General features: G+C 44.4%; 1 protein-coding gene across 3 annotated transcripts in view; it reads left to right on the top strand.

Annotated features, from left to right (window-relative positions):
• The window catches only part of GRIN2A (glutamate ionotropic receptor NMDA type subunit 2A), a 446,460-nt gene that overhangs the window by 422,803 nt on the left and 11,613 nt on the right, over positions 1–12,044 (top strand). For all 3 annotated transcript variants that reach the window (XM_079944201.1, XM_079944202.1, XM_079944200.1), the window contains exon 13: positions 5,105–5,343. In XM_079944201.1, coding sequence (XP_079800327.1) covers positions 5,105–5,343 — 239 coding nt within the window. The remainder of the gene's footprint in view (positions 1–5,104; positions 5,344–12,044) is intronic.

Genomic DNA, 12,044 nt, shown 5'->3' with positions numbered 1-12,044 from the left:
AAGCTTTTTCTGCATCTATTGAGATTATCATATGGTTTTTATCCTTCAGTTTGTTAATATGCTGTATCACGGTGATTGATTTGTGTATATTGAATAATCCTTGCATTCCTGGGATAAATCACACTTGATCATGATGTAATATCCTTTTAATGTGCAGTTGGATTCTGTTTGCTAGTATTTTGTTGAGGATTTTTGCATCTGTGTTCATCAGTGATATTGGCCTGTAGTTTTCTTTCTTTGTGACATCTTTATCTGGTTTTGCTATCAGGGTGATGGTGGCCTCGTAGAATGAGTTTGGGAGTGTTCCTCCCCCTGCTGTATTTTGGAAGAGTTTGAGAAGGATAGATGTTAGCTCTTCTCTAAATGTTTGACAGAATTTACCTGTGAAGCCATCTGGTCCTGGGCTTCTGTTTGTTGGAAGATTTTTAATCACAGTCTCAATTTCACTGCTTGTGATTGGTCTGCTTATATTTTCTATTTCTTCCTGGTTCAGTCTCAGAAGGTTGTGCTTTTCTAAGAATTTGTCCATTTCTTCCAGGTTGTCGATTTTATTGGCATATAGCTGCTTGTAGTAATCTCTCATGATCCTTTGTATTTCTTCAGTGTCAGTTGTTACTTCTTTTTTACTTCTAATTCTATTGATTTGAGTCTTCTCCCTTTATTTCTTGATGACTCTGGCTAATGGTTTATCAATTTTGTTTATCTTCTCAAAGAACCAGCTTTTAGTTTTATTGTTCTTTGCTATCATTTCCTTCATTTCTTTTTCATTTATTTCTGATCTGATCTTTTTGATTTCTTTCCTTCTGCTAAGTTTGGGGTTTTTTTTTTTTTCTTCTTTCTCTGATTGCTTTAGGTGTTAAGTTTAGGTTGCTTATTTGAGATTTTTCTTGTTTCTTGCGGTAGGATTGTATTGCTGTAAACTCCCTTCTTAGAACTGCTTTTGCTGCATCCCATAGGTTTTGGGTCATTGTGTTTTCATTGTCATTTGTTTCTAGGTATTTTTTGATTTCCTCTTTGATTTCTTCAGTGATCTCTTGGCTATTTAGTACTGAATTGGTTAACCTCCATGTGTTTCTATTTTTTACTGTTTTTTTTTCCTGTAATTGATATCTAGTCTCATAGCGTTGTGGTTGGAAAAGATACTTGATATGATTTCAATTTTATTAAATTTACCAAGGCTTGATTTGTGACCCAAGATATGGTCTATCCTCGAGAATGTTCCACGAGCACTTGAGAAGAAAGTGTATTCTGTTGTTTTTGGTTGGAATGCCTTATAAATATCAGTTAAGTCCATCTTGTTTAACGTGTCATTTAAAGCTTGTGTTTCCTTATTTATTTTCATTTTGGATGATCAGTCCATTGGTGAAAGTGGGGTGTTAAAGTCCCCTACTATTATTGTGTTACTATTGATTTCCCCTTTTAAGGCTTTTAGCATTTGCCTTATGTATTGAGGTACTCCTATGTTGGGTGCATAAATATTTACAATTGTTATACCTTCTTGGATTGATCCCTTGATCATTATGTAGTGTCCTTCTTTGTCTCTTGTAATAGTCTTTATTTTAAAGTTTATTTTGTCTGATATAAGAATTGCTACTCCAACTTTCTTTTGATTTCCATTTGCATGGAATATCTTTTTCCATCCCCTTACTTTCAGTCTGTATGTGTCTCTAGGTCTGAAGTGGGTCTCTTGTAGACAGCATTTGTACGGGTCTTGTTTTTGTCTATGTCTTTTGGTTGGAGCATTTAATCCATTTACATTTAAGGTAATTATCAATATGTATGTTCCTGTTACCATTTTCTTAATTGTTTTGGGTTTGTTTTTGTAGGTCTTTTCCTTCTCTTGTGTTTCCTGCCTAGAGAAGTTCCTTTAGCATTTGTTGTAAAGCTGGTTTGGTGGTGCTGAATTCTCTTAACTTTTGCTTACCTGTAAAGCTTTTAATTTCTCCCTTGAATCTGAATGAGATCCTTGCTGGGTAGACTAATCTTGGTTTTAGGTTTTTCCCTTTCATCACTGTAAATATGTCCTGCCACTCCCTTCTGGCTTGCAGAGTTTCTGCTGAAAAATCAGCTGTCGACCTTATGGGGATTCCCTTGGATGTTATTTGTTGCTTTTAACATTTTTTCCTAGTTTTTAATTTTTGATAGTTTGATTAATATGTGTCTCGGCATGTTTCTCTTTGGGTTTATCCTGTATGGTACTCTCTGTGCTTCCTGGACTTGATTGATTATTTCCTTTCCCATGTTAGGGAAGTTTTCAATTATAATCTCTTCAAATATTTTCTCAGACCCTTTCATTTTCTCTTCTTCTGGGACCCCTATAATTCGAATGTTGGTGCGTTCAGTGTTGTCCCAGAGGTCTCTGAGACTGTCCTCAATTCTTTTCATTCTTTTTTCTTTATTCTGCTCCCTGGCAGTTATTTCCACCATTTTATCTTCCAGCTCACTTACCCATTCTTCTGCCTCAGTTATTCTGTTATTGATTCCTTGTATTTTTTTTTTTGCGGTACGCGGGCTTCTCACTGTTGTGGCCTCTCCCGTTGTGGAGCACAGGCTCCGGACGCACAGGCTCAGCGGCCATGGCTCACAGGCCCAGCTGCTCCGCATCTTGTGGGATCTTCCCAGACCGGGGCACGAACCCGTGTCCCCTACATCGGCAGGCGGACTCTCAACCACTGCGCCACCAGGGAAGCCCCCTTGTAGAGTATTTTTAATTTCAGTAATTGTGTTGTTCATCACTGTTTGTTTGCTCTTTAGTTCTTCTAGATCCTTGTTAAATGTTTCTTGTATTTTCTCCATTCTGTTTCCGAGATTTTGGATCATCTTTACTATAATTACTCTGAATTCTTTTTCAGGTGGGTTGCCTATTTTGTCTTCATTGATTTGGTCTTGTAGGTTTTTACCTTGCTCCTTCGTCTGTAACATATTTTTTTGTCATTTCTTTTTCTTCTTTTTTCTTTTTTTTTTTTTTTGATGTGTGATGCTATATTCCTGTTTTACTGGTTGTTTGGCCTGAGCCGTCCAGCACTGGAGTTTGCAGGCAGTTGGGTAGAGCTGGGTCTTGGTGCTGAGATGAAGACCTCCGGGAGGCCTCACTCCAGTTGATATTCCCTGGAGCCTGAGGTTCTCTGTTAGTCCAGCGGTTTGGACTCGGAGCTCCCACCACAGGAGCTCGGGCCCAACCTCTGGCCTGGGAACCAAGATCCTGCAAGCAGTTAATCACCACAGACTGGGAATTGGTAAATGCTCTTCTAGGAAAGGATGTGTTGTCTCATTTCTCCTTTTGTAAATTATACTACTTTCTCCCAGAATGAAGTCTGAAGTGGACACTTCTCTGGATTTGAATCCTAGCTCTTCCACTTTTGAGCTAACTGGCTTAGGACAAGTTTCTAACTGTCTTCATGCCTCCCTTTTCCTATTTCTCCAGCAACTGAGCATGAGATTTTTTCTTTCCCTGTATTCCTGCCAGCATTGGTCTCTATCCTCACCAGTTTTTGCTGTTTTATAATCTCCGCTAACCCAAACAAATCCAGGGCCCCGAGCCCAAGCTCGGCAACGCAGGCCTTGCCCTTCCCCAGGCAGCTTTAGTGCCCTCACTTAGGTGGTTAGGCTCGCACCTAAACAGCGTTCTTCTCTGGGCCAGGACGTCCCTGCCTCAGGGACTAGGTGCCAAGGTGGCGCATACTCTGCGCCCAAGGGTCCTGCGGGCGGCTGCAGTGGCCGCAACACCGGTCGCCTGACAGGCTGCGGTATGAACACCCGGGCGAGGACCTGTGCACATCACGGTGGCAGCGGCGGCGGCAGCTGCGACTTCCCAGCTCCAGACCACGCCCGCTGCATGCCTCTGCAAGTGTTCTTTATTGAAGTATAGTTGATTTACAATATTATATTAGTTTAAATTGTACAACATAATGATTCAATATTTTATAGATTATACTCCACCTAAAGTTATTACAAAATAATGGCTATATTTCCCTGTGCTGTACAATATATCCTTGTTGTTTATATATTTTATGCAGAGTAGTTTATATTTCTTAATCCCATACATCTTTTATGTCTTAGAGATTGTACGTATATACAATGTAGTCATACTATTCATTTAACATTCTATGCATCTTCCTTGATTTTCACTGTTTTCGAAGGATAATTTTTAAAGACCTGAATCATAGTCTAGTGAATTGCTAGACAGTTAGTATAATTACTAGACATTTAGACTAGAGAATTTCCTCCTAAATGACAACTGGATAAAATGTGCATAAAAAAGAGACATAATAATGTCAACCGTGCCTACTTTTTTTTCCATTGCAAACCCCACCTGCTTCTTTAGCTGCCTACTGAAGTGGGGAGGTGTTTAGTTTGCAAGGGGCCATTCAGAGCCGACTGGGATATTTCTTGTCAAGGAACACTTTGTGCTCTAAGCGCACTACTTGGGGTGACTTTTTGGAATAATATTGGATGTTCTAAAGGAAGAGGAAAGAAGAAACAAATATATTTGAGGACAGCTGTGTACCAGGCAGTGTGCTAGGCACTTCCTTTACAGCAGCCCACGAAGGCTCCTATTTAGGAGAACTTACCATGAGCCAGGCACTACGTTTAGGAATTTTGCATATGTGAGCTCATATCCTCCCTAGAACTCGAGGGAGTGTACACTATTATAATACCCATTTCACAGACAGGATCACTGTGGCTCTGAAGTCACACAGCTAGTCTATGACGAAGCCAGAATGGGAACGCGAGTCTTTCTTATGTAGGCTTCGGCCAGCTTATCCCATGTCCTGTTCCAGGCTTGGGTGGGTGTTGGGCCGGGGATAGAGAAAAGAGGGGTGGGGAGAGCATAGTAATGATGACCAAGAAAAAAAAGGCAGGGCCTGAGCCAGATTCTCTCTATACGTGATCTCACTTCATCCTCCTACAGCGATATTACATAGATGCTGTTGTCATCATTCTCTTCACCCCGCAAGTGAGGGAACGCAGACCAGGAGAGCTCAGTCACTCTCACTGAGGTTGCACAGCTATAAGTCACACGTGTCTGTCCCGAACGCAGGCGTGTCCGCCCCACAGTGCGTGCCCTGCTCCTTACTGCCTGTGGCTCTTGTCTTCTGTCCAGGGGAGATGGAAGAGCTGGAGACCCTGTGGCTCACGGGGATCTGCCACAACGAGAAGAACGAGGTGATGAGCAGCCAGCTGGACGTCGACAACATGGCGGGTGTGTTCTACATGCTGGCGGCCGCCATGGCCCTCAGCCTCATCACCTTCATCTGGGAACACCTCTTCTACTGGAAGCTGCGCTTCTGCTTCACGGGCGTGTGCTCCGACCGGCCAGGCCTGCTCTTCTCCATCAGCAGGGTCAGTACCCCTGGCGGCTACTTCCCTCTGAGTCAGGCAGGTCCAGAAAAGCACAGGGCTTCCAGAGAATCAGGGATTCTTGACTCCTGGGTGGGGGTGTGGTGTTTCCACACCCTCCCCTCACCCATTAACCCTTCTTGGATTTGTCGGAAGGGCACCAGTTTCTGTGTTCATAAGCCAGATGCAAGCTAGAGATGAAGGTGAATAGGTAAGGCAGGCCGGGCGTGAGAAAAAGAGCAGAAGTGAAACTAAAAATAGCAGCTGAACCCTGGTGTCAAAGGGAGGGAACAATGGAGAATGTGGAGAACTAAGACACATTGCGTAAAACCCACCACACCCAAAGGGGGCAGTCGTCCTCCACTCCTGCTGAGTATGGTTTTAGCGGAAGGCAGAGCCAGTCTTATCAGGTCTTCCAGTTTTTCAAAGAGAAAGCAGTCATCTGATTATATGTGAAAACTTTCAACTTTTGAATACTAGTAACTAATTCCATTGACAAATAGAAAAACACACGGACCAAACACAGCCAGTCTGTGGCCTCCCTCATGAGCACCCAGATATGCTCTAGGACATTATTAAAATTCCTGTGTAGGATGTTATGATGTTTGCATGCATTCCAACAGATCACGTGTGACAAAACGAAATCTACCTGCAAAGCCATGTTGTGTGTGTGAACGCAGCTAACTAAGCCCAAAAGCGTGTACGATGCAACAGAGCCTGAAATGAAACACAGGCAGGAAGAACCACGAGAAAATGCACACACATCAAACAGGAAACAAAATATACATTCAACACGACATAAACCACAGCACAGAATACACACGCTGCAGTAAGTGCACTCACGTTCGAGCCACGGAAACCTCATTACATGCTACACAATATGGCGTGTGTGTGGCCATAAACAGGGACACGTGTCATATTCATCAATAACGATGACAGTTGTGGAAAATGCTTATATTTGTAGGTACATGTATGTCCCTGGCACCATATAAGGAATTTATAGTCATCATTTCATTTAACCTACAAACCAATTCTGTGAGGTAGGTTCTGATATTGGCCCAGAATTGGGGAAACTCAAATTTATGAGGTTAGAGGAATTACCCAACACCACACAGCCTTGCTGGAGCCAGGATTTGACTCCAGGTGGTGTGGTAGCAGCCAGAGCCCACACTCTTACACAAGCAACAAACATCAAATACAAGCAACACAAGAGATTTGATACAAATCATACTACACAACGTGTATGTGCACACAACTCATATAATATATATTTTTACTTTTTTTTTTTTTTTTTTTTTGCGGTACGCGGGCCTCTTACCGTTGTGGCCTATCCCGTTGCGGAGCACAGGCTCCGGACGCGCAGGCTCAGCGGCCATGGCTCACGGGCCCAGCCGCTCCGCGGCATGTGGGATCTTCCCGGACCGGGGCACGAACCCACGTCCTCTGCATCGGCAGGCGGACTCTCAACCACTGCGCCACCAGCGAAGCTCTATTTTTACTTTTTAAATACAAGCTACTCACTTACTTGCATCACAATAAAAGCACATACGTACATATCGTTCACTTGTCTTCCAACAAAGTATAACATTATCTATCTATCCACCTGGCAATCAGTCAATCAGTCATCCATCCATCCATTCATCTATCCATCTGTCCATCTATCCATCCATCTATTTATCTACCTATTTCTTCCGTTTACTCACCTTGGAATTTTTTTACTCTGAAAGAGTTTAACATATTAGGATTTGAAACATGGTGAAAAATATGTGGTTAGAAACATCTAATTTTATATGCTAATGTTCATTGGGAAAATGAAATAATCATCTAAAGAGGAACTTGTGTATTCTTAGTATTTGGTGGTTTTAAGACATCCAGAAAGTACACATGGGCTTAGCCAGGAGGATTGATTTTCTCCATTCAGTGGCGCTCTAAACTTGAGTTCTATGCAAATACATGTTTCCTAATTAGCTTGATGGCCTCTAAACACACAGATTGCTTAAAATAACAGCGTGCATACAGCTAGGTATTAAGCCAACTTTAAGCTAATTCTCTTCACCAGTTACTAGAGGCTTTCCATATCCAAATGATTCTGAGATTGCCATGAGCAAATGCACACTATTGCCTTTACTCGTAAATCCTGCTTGTTTTTGCAAGAGTGTTCCCTCTGTCCGAGATACCATTAAAGAAGCCAAGTTAATAGGATTGTCACTATGAGAAATCGACTAAATCCCTCACTCCCATTCCAAGCATCTTGAGGGACGGGGGTAAAGTGGGGACTGGGCACAGCATTGCTGTGTTGTGCCTTGACAAGCTGGAACTGGAACTTCTGTCTCCCCCTCCCTAGAGGAGAGAGGACCCCATGTCCCATGGGACACAAATGCAAACCTCAGATGCCCGCCCTCCTGGCATGGCCAAGGGTGAAGGTCAGAGTTCACAGAGTCATTTATTTTACATTAGAACCAAGTTTCTCCCACAGCTGTGGCCTTTGTTTATTACGACTTACAGAAATGCGTCCTCTCTTCTGTGGGATGCTCTTAACTTTTGTCTTCTCTCCGCAATGCTGTCCCTTTCATGTTGAAAAATATATTCACTGTCACCAGTAAAAAAGAACCACCTCGGTTGTCTCCAGAGACGTGAGGAATGGGAGATGTAGCAAAGCCAGAGGCCAGGGAGGTGGAAACCGTGGCATCTTCCCAACGAGCCCAGAGGAGAGCTTGCACAGCTTCTGGCTGACCCTCAGTGGGGCCCAGCAGAATGGAAGTCAGATACTGTCTTAGTGCATTCGGGCTGCTATAACACAATGCCACAGACTGGGTGCTTCATCCACAATAGAAATGTATTGCTTACAGTTCTGGGGGCTGGAAGTCCGAGATCAGGGTGCCAGCGTGGTCGGGTGAGGACCCTCTTCCGGGCTGCAGGTTTCCCCTTGTGTTGAAGGGATGAGGGAGCTCTGTGGGGTCTCTTTTATAAGAGCGCTTATCGCATTCAGGAGGGCTCCTCCCAAAGGCCCCATCTTGGACCTCATGACATAAGCACTTACCTACCACTGATACCATCACCTCTGGGACTAGGCTCTCCGCATATGAATTGGGAGGTGGGGTACACAAACATGCAGACCATAGCAGACACTTTGGGGATCAGGCCCAGGCACCAGGGAACCAAGGAGGACAGTATCGCCCCAGTGAGAAAGGGGGCGGGGAGTGGAACAGAGCAAGCTGTCTGGAACGGCACATTGAGTCTTCAACGCTAATTTCATCTGAGCCCATTATAGGGCCGAGAGGGCATCTTATTTCCACAACCCATAAAAGGTAGCCGGAATCTATGAATAATAGAGAGGAGGAAAGGAAGAACTCTGCAAGGAAGAAAGAAACTCCAGCCCAGGGATTTGGCTCCCGAGGTAGGATTTAGGCAACTTATCTAATTAGAAAGCCGCAGTGGCTTTCCAGAGCAAACCTCCAGCTTCGATCAAACGGGCGCTCTGTGCTCGTACTCGTGTGAGGAGAGAGAGGTGAGGTGACCAACAGGGAGGGCACATGGGGGATGACTGAGCAGCTCACCCACTAGCATTTATGGAGCCCCTTCCATGTCAGGTGCTTGCTTGCATTATCAGGTCTTGCCCTTGTACCCGCCTTAGAGTGTATGATTCCCATCTTACAGATGTGGAACTTGAGGCCCAAAAAGACGTAGTTGCTCAGCCAAGGTCACAGAGCTAAAAAAGGATGGAGCTGGGGCTCATTTCCAGTGGGTTCCAGGTCTCTGGCTCTTCCCATCCTTCTGTAATACACATCCCACCTCCTCACCAGCACATCTGGAAGATGGGTCAACTTAGTTGGTGAACACTTTCATCCAAACCTGGGGTACAGGCACCACGTTGACTCCTTCCCGAAGCTTTGCCAGGCAGATCAGCACCTGGGAACGGCCTTAGCTGTGTTGTGTGAGTCCCAGCGGAAACCAGGGGTGAGAAAAAGCAGTCAGCAGCCATCCTCTCTGCTCCTGAAACATAGCGCAGCTCCCTGGCCACTTCTGTGGGCCTCCTGCAAATACAGAGGCAACCAGCTCATCCTGGCGGGCGAGAGCACACTGCCCTGATGGCGAAGGGTGGAAGCAAGTTCTCAAAGTCTCTAAAAGGAGGAGGGGAGCTCATTAAAATAAAATTGCAAAGTTAGAAAAAATTTAAAGACTGGTGTTTTTGTAATGCTAGCAACAGGAAAAAAAGGCTATGATCTTGGCTGGTTCAAACGTGTAGGAGACACACTGATTTCCACCCATAGTAGCAGAATCCCTCTAGGTCACTGTAGGAGATTATTACATTACTCAGTTGGACAGGGAAGGCATATTGGACAGGAAGATTCAAAAGCACGGTGCTATGTGAAATACACGGTGTGTGTGTATGATTTTGACGTCCAGCAGCCCTGGAAGCAAAGAGGAGACACTGCTTCCCGGGAGGGAACAGGGAAGGAGACCACACAGCATCGAGAAAGAGACTAAAGGTAAGGCTGCAGCAGGTGGGAAGTGCCCGATGCCAGGGCCTTGGCCTCAGGGAGCCTTCACCGTGCAGCCTGGGGTTGAAGGGGGTCAGAGAAAGAGAAGCTCAAGTATACAACTGTAGGCTTTTCTGTTTACTGTTCCTCGACGGAGTGGAGACTGTCTCTAGAAAACTACAAGAAAAACGCAGCAGTGCAAACAGGTTGAGGCTGTCACAGTTCTGTGAGCATCCCTGCAGGTTCAGTGCATCCCCACCATGGGGAATTGATGGAGCCGCTGTAAGAGTCCAGAGTTACCAACCCATAGTCCCCACTAGTTTATGCCAAAGTCAGCAGCAGCTACCGCATCCCTTTTACAAACAAACCCCTTCTTGGGCCGGCTCCCTGTCAGTCTTGGGAGGACCAGGTCAAATCCTGCAGCCTGGACCGAATTGTTCCCTTTAGGTACCGCGGCCAAAATCTGGGGGCAGGAGTGGGGAAGGGAGGAGCACGAATCACAACACCACTGACGCTCTTTTGCCTGTTATTGTAGAACGAATCGAGAGCTCTGCCCCTGAGGTACTTTCAAGGAAAAGTAAACAGTTTTGTTTTTTTGTGGGGTTTTTTTGCGATACGCGGGCCTCTCACTGCTGTGGCTTCTCCCGCTGCGGAGCACAGGCTCTGGACGCGCAGGCTCAGCGGCCATGGCTCACGGGCCCAGCTGCTCCGCGGCATGTGGGATCCTCCCGGACCGGGGCACGAACCCGCGTCCCCTGCATCGGCAGGCGGACTCTCAACCACTGCGCCACCAGGGAAGCCCAACAGTTATTTTTAAGACAGGAAGAAGGTGGAGTGGAAAACAAGAGATGTATGGATGGGGTGCTTATATCTGAGCTACCCCCGAGTCCCTCAGTCATTCAGTTCCCTGGATGGACTTAAATGCAGCATCACCGCGTCATCAGGACTCTCCACTCTTCTTAGTAACTAAAACTCTAACTATGCTCAACAAATTCTCACACAGCCAAAACACAAAGAATATATATATATATTGAGCGGGTAAGTGAAAAGTCCAAGAAGGGAGCTCCAGGGGTTCAAACCATATGATGTTTCTTTATCCCACCATCTATGTCTATTCCTCCAAAAAATGTCTGATTGACCACACATGGGTCTCAGGTCTTCTTCTTCTTTTTGTCGGGGGGGTGGAGCTGGGAGAGACTGTTCCAGAGGTTTTAACTTGAAGTATAATTGGCTTACAATATTGTATATCAGGTGTACTACATAGTGACTCAGTATTTTTATACATTATGAAATAATCACCATAATAACTTTAGTTACCATCTATCACATACAAAGTTATTAGAATATTATTGACTATATATTCTATACTGTACATTATATTCCCATGACTTATTTATCTTAAAGCTGAAGATTTTACCTCTTAATCCCCTTCACCGGTTTCACCCATCTGTCTAACCCCCTCCCCTTTGGCCACTACCAGTTTGTTCTCTGTTTCTGTTGAATCTGGTTTTGTTTTGTTATGGCTGTTCATTTGTTTTGGTTTTAGATTCTACATATAAGTGAAATCAAATGGCATTTGTCTTTCTCTGTCTGACTTATCTCAGCATAATACCCTCTAGGTCCATCTATGTTGTCACAAATGGCAAGATTTCATTCTTTTTTATGGCTGAGTACTATTCCAGTGTGTGTCTGTGTGTACATACCACATCTTCTTTTCTATTCCTCTATCAATGGACACTTCAGTTGCTTCTATATCTTGGCTACTGTAAATAATGGTGTGATGAACATTGGGGTGCATGTATTTTTTTTAGTGTTTTTATTTCCTTCAGATAAATATTGGGTCTCATGCTTTAATTGATGGCTTCAGTGTAGGGGTAGCAGTAATTCCCCAGAGGAATCAATGATTGGTGATCCTTGTATGCTGACTCAGTTTGTTTGTCAATAGCTGACTCTCTGGTATCCAAAGTCCAAAGATGATCCTGGGAAACTTTAATAAAAGTAAGCGTTGGTGACTGGGGTGTTGGGAGGGTCAACCAAATCCTTACACGCCAGTTTGGAGGTGCTGAGACCCTTAGAGTTCTTTGAGGATTAGTGGATATTTTTTCTCAAACTCTATGTATGACTATTGGCAAAAGTGTCAGATAATCTTGATATCTTGTGCCAGAGCGACAAGATACGCCTGATGCTTTGCCACTGGTCTCATACATTCAGGAAGCATTATCA

This window comes from Stenella coeruleoalba, assembly GCF_951394435.1.
Source record: "Stenella coeruleoalba genome assembly, chromosome: 15".
Taxonomy (NCBI): Eukaryota; Metazoa; Chordata; class Mammalia; order Artiodactyla; family Delphinidae; genus Stenella; species Stenella coeruleoalba.
This window is presented reverse-complemented; position numbering and strand designations above follow the sequence as displayed.